Source organism: Salminus brasiliensis, chromosome 21, assembly GCF_030463535.1.
Source record: "Salminus brasiliensis chromosome 21, fSalBra1.hap2, whole genome shotgun sequence".
In the NCBI taxonomy this organism is placed as follows: Eukaryota; Metazoa; Chordata; class Actinopteri; order Characiformes; family Bryconidae; genus Salminus; species Salminus brasiliensis.
The window spans coordinates 23838070-23856104 of record NC_132898.1 but is presented as its reverse complement, the minus strand read 5'-3'; the positions used below and the strand labels follow the sequence as shown (position 1 = coordinate 23856104).

At 43.2% G+C, this 18035-nt stretch overlaps 1 protein-coding gene across 6 annotated transcripts in view; it reads right to left on the bottom strand.

Annotated features, from left to right (window-relative positions):
- The window catches only part of erc2 (ELKS/RAB6-interacting/CAST family member 2), a 66817-nt gene that overhangs the window by 37165 nt on the left and 11617 nt on the right, over positions 1–18035 (bottom strand). For all 6 annotated transcript variants that reach the window (XM_072665558.1, XM_072665559.1, XM_072665561.1 and 3 more), the window contains exon 2: positions 16280–17042. In XM_072665558.1, the coding sequence (XP_072521659.1) occupies positions 16280–16942 (663 nt within the window). In that variant the 5' untranslated portion in view covers positions 16943–17042. The remainder of the gene's footprint in view (positions 1–16279; positions 17043–18035) is intronic.

Genomic DNA, 18035 nt, shown 5'->3' with positions numbered 1-18035 from the left:
TCCTCCTCACTCTCTCTTCTCTCTCTCTCTCTCTCTCGATCACAAATTGCTTAATGACAGATGCAGCACACATCACACACATTTTACTAACAGATGCACTCTCACACACACGCGTTCACACTTCAGCTGAATGAACTATCAGCTGTAGCAGATGCTCTCTGCAGCGGAGTGTGTGAGTCACTGCAGCTGCAGCACACACACATACACACACACACACACACATACACACACATACACACACACACACACACACACACACACACACTCCTCACAGTGTGGAGTGTAAAATCTGTTTACAGAGGTTTCGTCACGCTGTTCTCAAACACACACTCTCACACTCACTCTCACACTCACACTCACACTGAATACAGATTTACTCTCCATAACATTTCTGCCAATCAGCAACCAGAACACACTCTCTCTCCCTTTCTCTCTCTCTCTCTCTCTGTTCTCTCCTAACTTTCACTTCACTTTCTCCCCCTCTCTGTTCTCTTTCTGCTCTCTCTCTCTCTTTCTCTCTCTCTCTCGCTCTTCACTATCTTTCTTCTCTCCTATCCCTCTCCCTCCCTCTGTTCTCTCTAACTGTCTCTTCTCCCACTTTCTTCTGTCCCCCCTCTCTCTCTCTTCTTCTTGCTCATTCTCTCTCCTCGCCTCTCTCTCTATCCTTCTTTCTCCCTCTCCCTCTTTCTCTGTCTCCCCCTTTTCTCGCTCTCGCTACTTCTTTCTTCTTCTCTCTCTCCCCCTTTCACTCTATCTCTCTCTCTCTCTCTCTCTCTCTCTCTCTCTCTCTCTCTCTCTTTCTCTCTCTCTCTCTCTCTGAGGTGTGAGGAGTGAGAACTGAGGTGTGTGGTGTGAGGAGTGAGGGGTGAGGGGTGAGGAGTGAGGGGTGAGGTGTGTGGTGTGAGGGGTGAGAAGTGAGGGGTGTGGTGTGAGGAGTGAGGGGTGAGGGGTGAGGAGTGAGGGGTGAGGGGTGAGGAGTGAGGGGTGAGGAGTGAGGGGTAAGGGGTGAGGGGTGAGGGCAACATTTATTAATGAAAATCTGAGCGTAATACTCTGCACTGCTTTTTTGCAGGATGTTGAGGTTTTTGCAGGGTTGGCAGGTTTTCCAGAATATGGGCTTCTCCAGGATAAGTGCAGAGGTCTGCAGCTGTATGCAGAGCGCCCTGACGTTCAAATGTAATAAGTGAGGTGTGAAATTCGACATGCTGATGTTCACCTGACTGCTAAAGGCTGCTGGTAAGAGACTGAGAGCAGCATGTAATGAAGTTACTGAACCAACTCAGAGCCGCAGCTCCTGCCTCACTGATCATTCTCTAGAAAATCAAACACACATCCCTGGATCTGCCAAAACATTATGACCACCTGCCTAAGATGCTGTTGTTCCGCCAAAAAACTGCTGAAGGTTTATTTTAGTTCTACTGGTTCTATTAGTTTTGGTATTAGTTACATTGGTTTATAAGTTGTACTATCTGTTCTACTAGTTCTATTAGTTATGTTGGTTACACTGGTTCTACTGGTGGTGTAAGTTGTATTGGCTGTATTGGTTCTATGAGCTGTATTGACTGTATCGGTTCTACTGGTTCTATTAGCTGTATTAGCTATACTGATCATATTAATTCTATTAGCTGTATTGGCTATATTGACTGTATTAGTTCTAGTTGTATTGGCTATATTGATCGTATTAGTTCTATTAGCTGTATTGGCTATATTGATCGTATTAGTTCTATTAGCTGTATTGGCTATATTGATCGTATTAGTTCTATTAGCTGTATTGGCTACATTGACTGTATTGCTAATATTGATTGTATTAGTTCTAGTTGTATTGGCTATATTGATCGTATTAGTTCTATTAGCTGTATTGGCTATACTGGTTGTATTAGTTCTATTAGCTGTATTGGCTATATTGACTGTATTGCTAATATTGATTTTATTGGCTGTATTGACTGTATTGATTGTACTGGTTGTATTGATTGTATTGATTGTATTGATTGCATTGACTGTACTGATTTGTAATGAAATTACCAGTCAGGCTGTTTCTACAGTGTGTTCGCTGTGTGTTAATTTGCTGATTTGTGTGTTTTGGCTGATCCAATGTATCTGTATGTGTGTGTGTGTGTGTGTGTGTGTGTGTGCGTGAAACTCTGCTCAATGCCACGTGCTGGCAGAAAAACAGATGAATCATCCTGTGATGTAAACTGTGTGTGTGTGTGTTCATCTGGGTATGTGGGAGTGTGTATGTGATGTACATGTGTGTGTGGGTGTGTGAGAATGACGTGTGTGCCTGTGAAGGGTGACTGGATCGTGAAGTTTGTGGGAGATTTGTGTAATGTCTGTGGATATGTGTGTGTGTGTGTGTGTGTGTGTGTGTATGTGTGATGTAGAAACGTAGACTTTGGTCTTATCGTTGGTCACTGTGCTGTTGGTCTCTCTGTGACAGGACTGATAGATGAGTGAAAACAGACACACACAGAAAGATTTGCCATAGTTGTGTGTGTATGTATACAAGTGTGTGTTAATGATGTAAATACTGTAGTAAATAATGTCTGGATTGAATTAATAGTTCACTTGTTTACAATGATTCACTATTCAGCCTACAGCAACCCAACCTAACACCCCCACCAGCGCAGCCAATCAGAACACAGCTCATATTCAAAACAAAGAAAGAAAAAGAAAGAAAGAGAAAGAGAGAGAGATACAGAGAGAGAGAGAGAGATACAGAGAGAGAGAGAGATACAGAGAGAGAGAGAGATACAGAGAGAGAGAGAGAGAGATACAGAGAGAGAGAGAGATACAGAGAGAGAGAGAGAGAGAGATACAGAGAGAGAGAGAAAGAGAGAGAGAGACAGAGCGAAAGAGATACACATACAGAGAGAAACAAAGAAAGAAAAAGAAAGAGAGAGAGAGATACACAGAGAGAGAGAGCGAGAGAGAGAGAGAAGCAAAGAAAGAAAAAGAAAGAGAGAGAGAGAGAGAGATACAGAGAGAGAGAGAGAGAGAGATACACAGAGAGAGAGAACGAGCAGGAAAAAAAGATTTTCCATCAGTCAGGACAGAAAGAGCCACTACATAACACACACACACACACACACACACACACATACACACACACAAGCAGACTGTTGTTAAGCCAGTGCTCAGCAGGATGAGGTTGGAGATCAATATAAAAACCTGCTCAACTGAAACTGTAGTTAATGTCTGCCTGCACACGTACAAACACATACACACACACACACACACACACACACACACACACACACACACACACACACACACACACACACACACACGTACACACAAAGACTTATAACTATAAAGACAGACTCTCTGTCTCTCTCTCTCTCTCGTCCTCCAGCACTACTTTTATCTCTCCTCAGTCCTCACGGCTCCTCCTAAAGCCATACGTCATGACTCCCCCTGAAGTACTGCTTTGGTTTGGAACTGCAGCTATAATGCTAATGTAGCTAACAAGTAATAGTAAGCTTATACTCCACCAATTAGCATTGTGCTAACTGCAGGATTTCTTTCTAACTTCCTTATGAACCAGTGTTTGAGATGGTAACAGTTGTTCTTAGTGGGGGGTTGGGTGTGAAATCAGGTTCATTGTGGAGAAAACCTGCGACTGGGATTTCTTTACAGTGGTGGAAAATGGAATCGGGCGTCACCATGACTACAAGACTACAAGACTACAAATATAGGCATTTTATTTATTCTCCAAACCCACCAGTGAACCTCCATACGTCCTCTGAGTTGTATATGCGATGTTGATTATAGTTAAATAGTGGCTAAACAAACAGGGTTTTTTTTCGGGGACTATTTTTTTGCCGTACAACGCCCTGAATCATGTATCCCTCCACCACGTCAAGTCAAGTCAAGTCAAATTTATTTGTATAGCGCTTTTTACAACTGTTGTCGTCACAAAGCAGCTTTACATAATTATTACTTAATAAAGAACAGAGACAGAGAAGAAAGAAGAAATAACATGAAGCGTCAAAGACCCCCGTGAGCAAGCCAACGGCGACAGTGGCAAGGAAAAACTCCCTCAGAGCTGGAGGAAGAAACCTTGGGAGGAACCAAGACTCACAAGGGGGACCCATCCTCCTCTGGCCAGACTGTTTTAAACATTAATGATAAAAATTACCAAACCAGGTACAACAGAAAGTTAATAGTTGTGATATTAATAGTGTCAGACAGGCACGAGTCCATCTAGGTTTCAGCACGGCCACCAAACAGGCAGCAGCGGCTGGCGGGTGAGCCATGGGTGGTGGCGGGTTGGGGGGGACCCGCTGGCTGGACTGGTAGGTGGCAGCTGGTTAGATGCAGGTAGAGGGGACCTCAGCGGGCAATCTTCCTGCAGATCGGGCTGGGTGGCCATTTACTCGGGGAAGGTAAAGAGAGAGAAGTTAGTTCTAAGAGGAATTTTATGGAGTGCAGAGAATGTTGATCATCAGCATCTGGGTATGTCTGATGACTCCGGCAGGTCTGATTATCACAGCATACCAATACATCTGCCAATACCTCAGTTCTAAAAAAAGACACAGTGGACTCAGATCTCCTATTTCTTTAGTTTTGCACTATGAAAAGGGTTCATTAAAGGTTCTATTAAGAACGTTAATGATATGCGATTTTAAAAACTCGTTTTTGATCCAAAATCTTTCCAAATCTCTGGTAAAACAGTGTCTCAGGCGTCAGGCAGTGTATTCAGAACCATTTGATGTAATAACTTTTCTAGCGGTTCAGACGTCTCGTGCCATTCACCACCACTGTGAACAGCTGTGATTCGGTCAGTTTCTGACCAAACCAATGGAATTCCAGATAACAGTGAGTCATACAGTGTCAGAAACCACACAAGCGAGTCTCTCCAACATTATTAAACACCTCCACTCGGTTTGAGGAGCTCATAGCTCCAGAAGTAAAGTTCAGACACTAAGCTTGTCTCAGCTGCTCGACTACACTTGATCTTTCAGAGCTTCTTGTCTCCTACTGCTCTTCTCCTCATCTCCCTGTCGCTCAGTCTCTTCATCCCTCCGTCCCTTTCGTCTCCTCAACCCTCTGTTTCTGTCTCCTTTCCTTTCCTTTCACTGCATACAGAGGAAACACCATCTGCAACACACGCAGCTGTCAGTCCACATCCATCTCCACCCACAGAAAGAGAGTGAGAGAGATTTCCCCCCTGTACCGGACAGATCACCCATAGCATTAAAACCACCCGCTTAGCTCCGACCCATTAAGGCAGGCACTCCACAAGACCTCTGAAGGTGTCCTGTGCTATCTGGGACCAAGACTAACGTTAGCAGCAGATCCTTTAAGTCCTGTAAGCTGTGAGGTAGGGCCTCCATTAGCATCAGTGAGCCTTGGGCGTCCATGACCCTGTCGCCGGTTCACTGATTGTCCTTCCTTGGAGCACTCATGGTAGATACGGACCAATGTATACTGGGAACACCCCACAAGACCTGTCTGATGGTTTGGAGATGCTCTGACCCAGTTGATTCTTGTTGATCCTGCGTAAGAACTGACTGTTCACTTCCTGCCTCATATATCCACCCTTGACAGATGCCACTGAAAATGGGTTCTTCACCCCTTTTTGGTGCTATAAAGAAGCCGTTTTTAAAAGAATGTTCTATATAGACCAAACTATTCAAGTGTTTCCACCAATCTGAGGGTCCCTTTAACTAGGCAAATTGTTGTTTCAGCTGCCATGATCCTTAATAGAACCTTTAATGAACCCTTTTCATAGTGCAAAACTAAAGAAATAGGAGATCTGAGTCCACTGTGTCTTTTTTTAGAACTGAGGTATTGGCAGATGTATTGGTAATCAAATCTCTGATCTGCTATTAGTACGGTCTCAGATGGTCTCTAAAATCCCCCATTGTTGGCTCCTTGTGTGTGTGACTGCCTGTGTACTGGAGCGTGTGTGTTCAGCTGAGCTGTTTTTGGGCTGGATTATTTGATCTGTGTTGACTGGAAGGCTGAAGATGGGATATATTGCACAGTTAAGATAGCACAGAACCCCGCGAGCATCTCACACACACACACACACACACACACATACACATACACACATTGCGCAGCACCATGCCTCAAACCCAAACAACAGTGCCTGGCCCAGAATGATCATATTCAGAAGAATCTCAGTGATGGAGCTCAGAATGACTCAGAGTGAACCTCAGAACAGAGCGGTTCACATCGTAGCATCCAGCCAGTCTGAGAGATGACCGATAGGAAGAACCATGGTCACAGTCGGCAGAGTTACCTCTGCATCCACACATGGATTACTCCTTTTCAGATCACTGAGGCTGGACCCAAACACACAGATTATACGGTGCGTTTGAACGAGCCTCATAAACCCACAGTCACCATTAGAGCTGCACACACAGGAATCTGACCTCCACCTTTAACCCACCCAAGCAGTGAACACATACATACCCACACCAGTGAACACACGCACGCCCGGAGCAGTGGGTAGCCCGAGCTGCACTGCATTGGTGTTACTAGTTGGTTGCTATGGCATCGCACATTTGCAGTGGTTGTAAAGGTAAAGATGCACGTATTTGTCACTGTACAGCGAAATGTGTCCTCCGCATTTAACCCATCTGTAGTAGTGAACACACACACACTAGTGAACTAGGGGCAGTGAGTACACACCCACCCAGAGCGGTGGGTAGCCAACTCCAGCGCCCGGGGAGCAGAGAGGGTAAAGGCCCTTCCTCAAGGGCCCAACAGTGGCAGCTTGCCAAGCCCGGGAATCAAACCCACAACCCTGTTATCGGTGTTGCTAGGTAGTTGTTAGATTGGTGCTCCAATGTTGCTATGTGGTTGACATGATATTTCAGGTTTTTGCTATGGTACTCCTGTGGGTGCCTGGGTGGGAAAGTTTAAGGCTGAACAAACCTCCCCATTTATTCTTATGAGAATTTTTTGAATATGTTGCTATGTGGAAATCCTACCTCAGATCAGAAAGCTGAACAGAAGGCCTGAACCATACTATAATAAACAAGACCAATTTGCCCCTTAAACCATGGACCGTAACTGCACACACAGCACAGTTACAATAAACAGCCCATTTAATCAGAACCGAGCTCATTTACAAAGGTCTTAATCAGTCCAAACCAGCTTAAACCCGCCCGTTTATTCCTGTTTAATGTCTCACAGAAACAAATTATGACCCACACAAATGTCATAAGTGGACCTCAGGGGGGAAGAAATGAAATGCTAGAAAAATGAAAGATTGGGCCCTTTCAAAGAAAACTCAACCTTTAAATGTCCCACTGCCTTTAGTTCTGCTGGTGTAAATTCTAGAGTTAATGACTGTACAGCATTAGGACTGTCCTCAGGCCTTCATAGCCAGGCTGGAGACCAAATCACCACACTGCTGCCCACTTAGGCTGACTAATCACCCTCCTCCTGCTGGGTGTGTGTGTGTGTGAGGGAGGGAGAAAGAAAAAAGAAAAGGAAGTGAGGAGAGATAGGTTAGTACCATGAAGAGCAAAACAGGAGAAAGCTAGTACAAGACGGAGAAAGCAATGGTCAGAAAATGCCCATGAAATGGAAAGTTTCACCCTGGTACTAAGAGGCTAATGAAGCTAAAAAGTAGGCTAATGAAAGTTTATGGCCACCAAGTGACATCATCCACCCTCCTCAAACCGTACTGATCTCTAACTAAGACTTGCTTATGTGGTTCTGACTCTGCAGGGCTCTCTGCTATCTTCACACATGGACTAAAGTATGTAGCTAACCAGCTAAAAACTGCACCCTGAATTGATTCATATTGAAGCCCATGTTTATAGATAACAGTGTCTGAAACCACATAAGCAACTCTATTGGGGACTGAGAGATAATTTAGCCATGCCTGATTACGTTGTTAGCTATTACCCTCACAGCTTCACTGCAAAACTAAAAAAGCTCACTTTAGACTCTGAACATGTCTTGGAGGTTTGCTACATTTGGGCCAAAAAGAGGAATTATGTACATTACATTTACTGAACAGTTATTTTAACAATAATCAATCAATGTTAGCATGGCTTCACTTGACTGTTAATGTTGTACACTGTCTGAAAATGTAATAAATAAACAAATAAATAAACAAAATAAAAATAATATCTGGCACCCCTGCAAACATTTTCTGTTAGTCAAAAAATCTGAAAGTACAGTTAGACTAAAAACACAGCTAAAGGGTTTTGTAAAACTAAAAAATAAAATACAATAAGAAAAATAAAATACATTTGATTTAAATGTAAAATTGTTATGTATTTCACAATAATGTTTTGGTAAAATTACAAAAGATGTTGCACTTTTGTCAAAATAAAATGAAGTTTTATTCAAGTTTTGTCACAATTGTAATCTAAAAATGAACAGAAATGTACTATTAATGGATTACTTGTAAAAAAAAAAAAAATCAGGTTTACTAGTAAAAAAAACATGTTATTCTTCGTCAGCTTAATCGATTTTTCCTGTTATTCTGAAATACAGGGAAAATACTGTACAATTTATTGATGAGTTATTAAAAGAGTACCTGGACAAAGTGTAGTGTTGAGTATTGTGGTCATCTAAGCTTGTTTTCTGAGTAAAAAGTGAAGCACATTTGTAAATCGCTCTGGATAAGAGCCTTCGATGTAATGTAGAAATATGTATAAAGTATCAGCATTCAGTTGAATTACCCCTTCATGCTGCAGACGAGCTGGGATAGTAAGTGGCAGTGAATAAGGGCTGTCGTAAGTTAGCTAAGTGCAGCTCACAGTTCAGAGCAGTTAGGTCAAACAAGGAGTTCAGTCAGAGCGGAACACACAGGCGCTAATTACCCTCTCACAGCTCAGCCCGCGTCCTTCCCCACTCTGATCTGACTCAAGATGACAGATCGATGACTTTCACATACTTCTGCTGTGGACAAGTTCACCTCTAAGGGACAGTGACTAGAAGCATGACGAGGCTTTAGACTATTAGAAGTTAGCATATGGGGCAATTTAGCGGCTTCCAGTTTTAGGGACCTTCACTCACTGAGGAGAATGTGTGGAATCCATGGGGTTAAACTGGGCCGGCATCACTGGTTTTTGTGAACGGAGGGCGAAGCTGTGTTGTAGTAATGTAATGTGAAGTAAATACATGAGATAAATGTATCTAATTTGATGCAATACAGTCACCACTGAGGTGAGCGAGTCTCAGGATTTGGTGGTGCAAAATACAATATGCATTATCAACTGGTATCGGCAACAATGCTAACCTGTGACAATGCTAACAATGCTAAGCTAGGATTTAAAAATCAGGCTATATTTTGATTAGATTTGCTATAAAACACTGGTAAAGGATTATCAAACCAGTCTGATGAACCCCAAAAGCTTTAGCTCACAGATGTTTGGAAATGTTTGGGAAAAGTGTTCAATTATTGGAGTGTTTAACTGGAACACGGTCAACTGGGGGACATCCGATTTCGGTAAATGGAACACAGCATAAAAGTTGGAGTGTAAAATAAAATGATTAAAAACTGAATTTAAAAACAAACAGAAAAGGTAAAGGGTTGCGATATACGCCACAATCTCGTAAATTCGTCCATCACCTACAATCCAGAGAATTCTGAATTTCCCACTTCATTGGCCGTTTGATGGTCGTGGTACAGATGCTGTTTCTCAGTTTCCAACTCAAATGCAGCTTTTATGGTTAAAATATATTTATATGTTTTAGCGCGTAAAGTTAAAAATAAAATCATAATAATAATAAAAATTTAAAGGTAAAGTGTTTCCTAATAAATATTTTGGCATGTTCCCAATAATACATGAGTAAACAATTAAAAGTATAAAAACATGCTGCACTTTATTAAGATTATAATTAACTTCTTTCACAAAATGTTTTTATTATTTATGTATAATTTTTCTAAATATCGCAGCATTTTCTGTTGCCCATCAGTTCCTCATACAACCCCGTAACACTGTCCTTTCTTCACTGACCTTTCTTCACTGTCCTTTCTCCATGTAAACATTTTTACTTTCAGATCAAACTTGTCAAGCTCAGGGTTTCAGCCCCGTTCCTGTTCCAAACGCTTGGCCAGTAAACGTTCGCATACAAATAATTGGCACAGTGCCAAGTACAGAAATATGCGATGTGAAAACACCAGTTCGCACAGCAGCGTTTGCTAGCTATTTCAGCACCAAGCCTTCACAACCCCGTCACATTTTTGAACGGCTGTTACGGAGCTGAGTCACTTTTTTTCGTCTTCACAAAGTAAAAAAAAGGTGCATGTATTTGTCACTGTACAGCGAAATGTGTCCTCTGCATTTAACCCATCTGGTATTGAACACACACTCTCACACATGTGTTAGGGGCAGTAAGTACACACACACACACACCCAGAGTGGTGGGCAGCCAACTCCAGCACCTGGGGAGCAGAGAGGGTAAAGGGCCTTGCTCAAGGGCCCAACAGTGGCAGCTTGCTGAGCCTGGGAATCGAACCTACAACCCTGTTATCGATATCCCGGTGCTCTAACCGCTGAGCCACCACTGCCACCACCACCCCTCCCTGAGAATGAGCGCTGCTGGTGAAATCAAGCACGTCAGCACGCGGTAGGCCTGGTTCACGTGAATGGATTTTGATGGAAGTTGACAGCCAGCTTGCGTAATTATGATGTTTACTGTTATGATGACAACTGCCTGTCGTCAGATGTAGTAGGCTTGAACTGCCTCTGCCGCGGCAGCCAATCGAGTCGGACGATTTAAACATCAGAAGATCAAATATGATCAAATACATTATCATTACAGATATGAAGTGGCTAATTACATTATTTACTATTATCAATAACCATTAGCATGTATGTCAAGTATTTTCAGAAGGTTCGAACTCAGATCCAATCAGCAATCAGACAGTATATCTGAAGTGTGTGTTTTACCACAGTGTCGCCCGCGTCTGCATCTGACCTGCTTTGGGGGCTTTGTTAGCATTTCAGCTGAATGTCTGGTCTCAACCCCACCCCCCTGTGTGTGAATCAGTTCGTTCAGCTGAGTAGCCGCTTAAGGCGGCAGCTGAAGCCAAGACACTCATAGACACACACACACACACACACACACACACACACACACACAGGTTCCTGGCAGCTACAGTGACGCCATCCTAATTTAACCTTGAGAGCTGAAGCAGACGCTCATATTCACACACAGCTAAACACTGTAAATACCTCTCTCTCCTTCTCTCTCTCTCAGTCACACACACACACACTCTATTATTTACCTTATTTACCTTTCTCTCTCGCCCTATTCCCCTCCTATCTCTCTCCCTGTTTTCTCTCGGTCTCTTTCTATTCTCTTCCTATGTCTCTTTCTCTCTCTCTCTCTCTCTCTCTCTTTTCTCTTTTCTCTCTGTTGTCTTTTTGCATCCTCCCTCGACCATTCCTCCTGTCTTTCCTCCTTTTATTCTATTGTACACTCTCTCACTCTCTCTAAGTAAAAAAGTCACTCAAATACACACACACACACACACACACACACACACACACACACACACGGCTGTCAGTGCTGAGGCGTGTTAGAGATGTTGCTCTGCTGAGGGAAGCACAGAGGAAGCAGCTCCTGTTTATTCACAATCACACACATCAAACCCCCAAACAACGACCTCATGATCTGCCCAGCTAACGTCGCTCTGATCTTTCCAATCTGACCAGAGGCTGCGGGTCAGCTCCTCTAACACAGTCAGCCAAATACCACTACTACCATAACGCCAATGGGATTTACATTAGCTACATTAGGATTTACGGTGCTCTGCAGTCAGTCACACACCCTAAAGCAGTATTCTGTATCAGATGTTCCTTCAAACAGCTGCATCAGAGTCATGCTGATGCTCCACTGACTGTAACAGAGAGAATGGCGTCTCTGTTGTTCCCTCTGCAGGCTCTCCATTACTCCACCGCGACAGTCCACATGCTTCTTTACCTTCAGATGCTGCTTCTCTCTGGGGTTTAACACTGGGTTTAATGTTGGTTTAAAACTGGGTTTAATGCTGGGTTTATTGTGAAGTTTAACGCTGGGTTAATGCTGGGTTTAACACTGGGTTTAACGCTGGTTTAATATGGGCTTAACGCTGAGTTTAATACGGGTTTAACACTGGGTTTAATGCTGGTTTACACTGGGTTTAATGCTGGTTTACACTGGGTTTAACGCTGGGTTTAAAGCTGGGTGTAATGCTGGGTGTAATGCTGGGTGTAATGCTGGGTTTAACGCTGGGTTTAACGCTGGGTTTAACGTTGGGTTTAACGCTGGGTTCAACGCTGGGTTTAACGCTGGGTTTAATGCTGGGTTTAATGCTGGGTGTAATGCTGGGTGTAATGCTGGGTGTAATGCTGGTTTAAAACTGGGTTTAATGCTGGGTTTATTGTGAAGTTTAACGCTGGGTTTATTGTGAAGTTTAACGCTGGGTTAATGCTGGGTTTAACACTGGGTTTAACGCTGGGTTTAACGCTGGGTGTAACGCTGGGTGTAATGCTGGGTGTAATGCTGGGTTTAACGCTGGGTTTAACGCTGGGTTTAACGCTGGGTTTAACGCTGGGTTTTATGGTGGGTTTTATGGTGGGTTTAACGCTGGGTTTAACGTTGGGTTTAACGTTGGGTTTAATGCTGGGTTTAGCGCTGGGTTTAATGTAGGAGACAGAGGGAGAAATAGAAAGAGAAAATGACAGAAAAAGACAGGGGGAGAAAGCGGGAGAAAAGAGAGCAAATGAAAGCAGGAAAGACGGAAATGAATGTCAGAGGGAAAAGGCTGAGGCAGAGACAGAGACAGAGAGAGTAACAAATGGGGAAATGAATGTTGGAGAGAAATAAGAGGCAGAGGAGGAGGGGGCGGTATGAGAGAGAGAGAGGGAGAGAGAGAGAGAGAATCTCCCAGACAGTCACTGTGTCCTTGACACTCATCCATTCATATCACACACACCACATACACACACACACACAGCCTGCTACCCGAGAGTGATTTATCCACAGCACTGCTCTAATCAGAGGGAGAGAGAGAGATACAGACAGGCTGCCCGAGGCTCTAGGGTCTAAATTCTTAACTTGAGCGAGCAGAACGTGGTCTTTGCTGAAAATAGCGGAGCAGAGATGAATGATCGGAGCAGAGCTGGGAGTCGTTAGCCAGCGCAGGCTAATTATAGTGTTTCATTTAGCTGGGGTGGACGACGGGGACTGCAGAGGGGCAAGAGCGGCTGATCAACAGTCTGATCTCGTTAAAGTTACCATGGAACGGCATTCACCGAATTAGTTCATTAACCTCACCCACCTACCACTACACTGCCTGGCCACTTTACACATCACTCTGAGTGGCTACTTCATCGGAAACCCCATCCCCTGTTGCTGTTGTTGCACCTTGCTGGTGTACAGTTGGAGGCTGTAGCCAATCAAGCCCTTCATCACTGGTCAGCTTCTGACCACAGAGCACAGAACCCTTCTTGGGTGGATATGTTTGGCTTGAGGACATAAACATATACACTTCATGTCCAAATGTTTGTGGACAGCCCTTCTAATGAATGCATTCAGCTACTTAAAGTGGCATTCATTACTGACACAGATGTGTAAATGCACACGCATACACAGCTCAAGAAGTGCTGCCAATAGAATAGGACACGGACACTCTGGAGCAGATAAACATGATAGATAAACAGTTTGATACCTCGTGTTTGTGTGTGTGTGTGTGTGTGTAGTGTGTAGGTTTTTTTGGCGTGTTTATTGACCAAATGCTGAATCAAATTGAAAAGGGGTCTCTCTCTCTCTCTCTCTCTCTCTCTCTCTCTCTTTCTCTCTCTTTCTCTTTCACACACACACACACACACACACACACAATCACACAATTTAATTCCTCCTCTTAAAAAGCACAAAGCAATTGTGTGAAACACTAAGATCATAAATCTGTTATGTGTGTGTGTGTGTGTGTGTTGTTGTAATACACCCCGGTGTGTGTGGGTGTGTTACAGTGTTTTATAACAGCGTGCCTCGTGTGAAGCTGCTCTGAAAAAGTGTCTTTCCAAAATGCTCCCCCTCTAAAACAAACAAAACAAGAAAACTGTCTGTGAGTGTGTGTGTGTGTGAGAGAGAGAGAGAGAGAGAGAGTGTGTGTGAGTGTGTGTGTGTGTGTGTGTGTGTGTTCTTGTCTTACAAGAAATGAAATACTGTAAATTTTTCTGGGACAATTTTTTCATAGAATCCCGTATAAAAACATACAGAAAAAGAAAAAGAAGTCCTTAAAGGGGGTCTTCACCCAATTTCCAAAGTTCTGCAAAATAAACTGGTTAAGATGTAAACTAAGTCATTCAGAGTGGGTTTGGTGTGAACCGCGCCGTTCTAGAGAAACTCACCCAGTTAGGATTGTTAACAGTGGTGGTGAATAGAACCAGTTGTCTGAACCTCTAAAAGCTTCCTCCCACCAATGAATTCACCGCCTGATGCCCAAGACACACTTTTACCAGAGTTTAAGAAGATATTCGAAATATATATTTTTTTAATTGCATTTCATTAAAATGGTGGAGGGATGTGTGCTTCAGGGTGTTGAGGCATAAAATAGTCCCTAAATAAATAATGTATTTGTATGGATTTGCCACTATTTTACCATCGTCAACATTCCATATAAAAGTCAGAAGACAAGTCTATGTTCACTGGTGGGTTTGGATAGTAAATAAAATGACTACATTTGTGTTGTAGTTATGGCAATGCAATGGTTGGTCACACGAAACCCCCACTCTGCATGCCTGTTCACATTTCAAACACTGAGTAATGATGAATTTAAAGAAATGAATTCAGCTTTTTCACAAATTACTTTTGATTACTGACATCAGGAATTCACTGAACAGAGGAACCCCCTAATATATCTGATGACGTGTGTATGTGGGTATGTGTGTATGAGAGAGATTATGCTAATGAAGCATTTATGAAGACATGATGAAAGGTGTGTGAATGAAAGATCATCAGCCAGTGGCATCAAATGTTCGGAAACACCTGAATTTCACCTGAATTTCAGTAGGCTGTTCAGAAATCTCAAGAACACTTTTACAAGACAAAGAACCATTTAAGCATCTAAATGGTTTTTGAGTTGTAAGTGTCCAATACAGGACCGTTGCCTTTGCTAAAGAAGCTGTAAAGAACTCTTTGTGCACATCCAGTCAAACAGGACTAATTATACTTTTTTTAATGTAGTTGGTAAATATTATATAAATGTCCTTTATAAATAGTTTAACTGGAACCATGTATGCAATTAAAGGGTCTATTGAGCTGTCATGGTCCTATATAACAGTGCTTCCTAATTCTGGTCCTGGAGAACCCCCTGCCCTGCAGATTTTAGTGGTGTTCTTCTCCAACACACCGCCTTCAGCTCAATAACTAAAGAGCCTGTTAATGAGCTGATTAGCTGAATCAGGTGTGTTGAGAGTAGCTAAACACTAGAATCTGTAGGCCCTGCCTGACCAGGATTGGGAAAAACTGCTATATAGAATCACCGACTTGAAGAATAGCAAAATATAGAACCACTGAAATCCCTGAGGAACCTTTTCATATGAGCAAACATAACCACTGCTATAAAGAACCATGTCACCTCTAAGGACCATTGGAATGCATACATGGTTTCTGTTAAACTATTCTTTACTAAAGAACCCTAAAAGGGCAGGGGGTTCTCCAGGACCAGGATTGGGAACCACTCCTATATAGAACCAACCCCCCCCGGCCTGCAGATTTTAGTAGTGTCCTTCTCTAACACACCACCTTCGGCTCAATAATGAAAGGGCTTGTTAATTAGCTGATTAGCTGAATCAGGTGTGTTAAAAAAAGGTAAATACTAAAATCCGTAGGGCAGGGGGTTCTCTAGGACACAGTTAAACTATTTTTACTGAGGAAATAGTAGGTGGGAGAGTGTGGATGTTTTTTTTACCCAAGTGCATTTTGGTTAGAAGATAGATTTGGGAAATTCTGATAATTCTGAAATTCTGATGTTCTGTAAATAATATTGTTATTGCTTTTTTAATTCTTATTTATATTGTGTGTATAGTGTAAATTATTTATCTACATTTTTTTGTAACTGAGTGTCTTGCTATCCCTTTCTGCTGTGATACTGAGAATTTCCCCACTGTGGGACTAATAAAGGATTATCTTATCTTATCTTATCTTGATATTTAATATTATTTTGGTACTTTCCCTTATTAATCCGATGAGTGGTGATACAACTGTGATATGATATTTGTCCATATTGTGCAGCTCTATCATGAACACAACTGCCCTTATATCCAATAAAGGACTTTTATTTTAAAGTGAAAATAAAGCTGCCTCTAACCTGATTTTCCTCGTGGGTCACCCTCATCTGCTCCTTCAGCACGGAGGTGCGTGCCGCCTCCTCTTTCCTCATCACTCGCTCTTTCTTCAGCTCGGGGCTCCAGAAGCTCTTGATGCTGTTGGCGGATGAGCCTAGCTTGCTCTCTTTCAGGTCCAGCTCACGGCGGAGGAGTTCGTTCTCCCTCTGCATGTCCCTGAGCTGGGCCTGAAGTTCCAGCATTTCTGCGCCGCCTCCGCCGCCTCTGACGGCCTGCCTCAGCAGCGCCCCTTGTTGGTGGGAGTGCTGTAACATAGCCAAAGAGCCGAGGTCGCCGCCGTACGACAAAAGGTCAGCATGCTGGAGGCCGATGGACGCAATGTTTGGGCTGCTGCCCATAGCGGTCACTCTGCCGCCGTAAATAGCGCGATTGGATGCCCTGCCCAGTGTCATGGTGCCTCTTGGGTATGTAGCGGTGGAGCCTACAGCTTCGTGGTCGCTCAGGTACATGGGCCCTGAGGTGGCGTAGGCAGCGTTTAAAGACTGTATGTTCTCCATTGAGAGTGTTTTGGACCCAGAGGAGCTGCTGGTGACCCGGCGGTGGCCCAGACGGGGTGATCGAGGGAGACGGGGCGAACGCACCGGACTGCCCTCAATGTGGCCCACACCCCGAGTGCTGCTGTACATCTCTGAGACCAGAGGGTGGAAGAGAGGGGGAGGGGGCGTGGTCTAAAGAGAGAGTGTGACTCCGCCCCTCTGAGAGTGAAATGGGTGTTACTGCATCATCCTGAGGAGAGAGAGAGAGAAAGAGAAACAGGTGGAGTTTAACTAACTAGATAGATAACTAAGATTAGATAACTAATATTCTAGATCATTAACTAGTTAATTGGTCTAACTGACAATTAGCTAACTTAATAGTGAAAGCTAGCTAGACATGCTAGATACTTAATGACCTGCCAGTCTAATCTACTACCAAATTAATGAACTAACTGACTAAGAAACTAAAAACAGAATTTCAACTTCCAACTTCCAGACAAATATGTGTAACGGTGAAGATTGTAATCAGGGCTCCTAGTTTTAGCACTCAAGCCATGCCAGGATCTGTGTGTATAAAGTAATGGACGCAGCAACATCAGTGTGTGAAAGCAGGGTCCATTCAATACAGCTGCCGCTGCAGTACAACAACTGTTTACTGAAATGGGAAATGTTCACTCAATCACAGTAAGCGTACTTCAGCTGAGAGCTGTAGAAGAGCTTCACATCAATCACACCCTGTCTTTATTCAATGTGCTTTGCAAAGACGAATGCTGTAGAGAACAAAAAGGGAGAGAAGAGAAGAGAAAAGAAGATGAAGAGAAGAGAGGAGAGGAGAAAAGAAGAGAAGAGAAAAAAGAGAAGAGAGGAGAAGAGTGGAGAAGAGAAGAGAAGCAAAGAGAAGAAAAGAGAAGAGAGAAGAAAAGAGAAGAGAGAAGAAGAGTGGAGAAGAGAAGAGAAGCAAAGAGAAGAAAAGAGAAGAGAGAAGAAAAGAGAAGAGAGGAGAAGAGTGGAGAAGAGAAGAGAAAAGAAGAAAAGAGAAGAGAAGAAGAGAGAAGAGAAGAGAAGAGAAGAGAAGAGAAGAGAAGAGAAGAGAAGAAAAGAAAAGAAAAGAGAAGAAGAGAAGGGAAGAAAAGAAAAGAGAAGAGAAGAGAGGAGAAGAGAAGAGAAGAGAGGAGAAGAGAAGAGTGGAGAAGAGAAGAGAAGAGAGGAGATGAGAAGAAGAGAGGAGAAGAAAAGAAAAGAG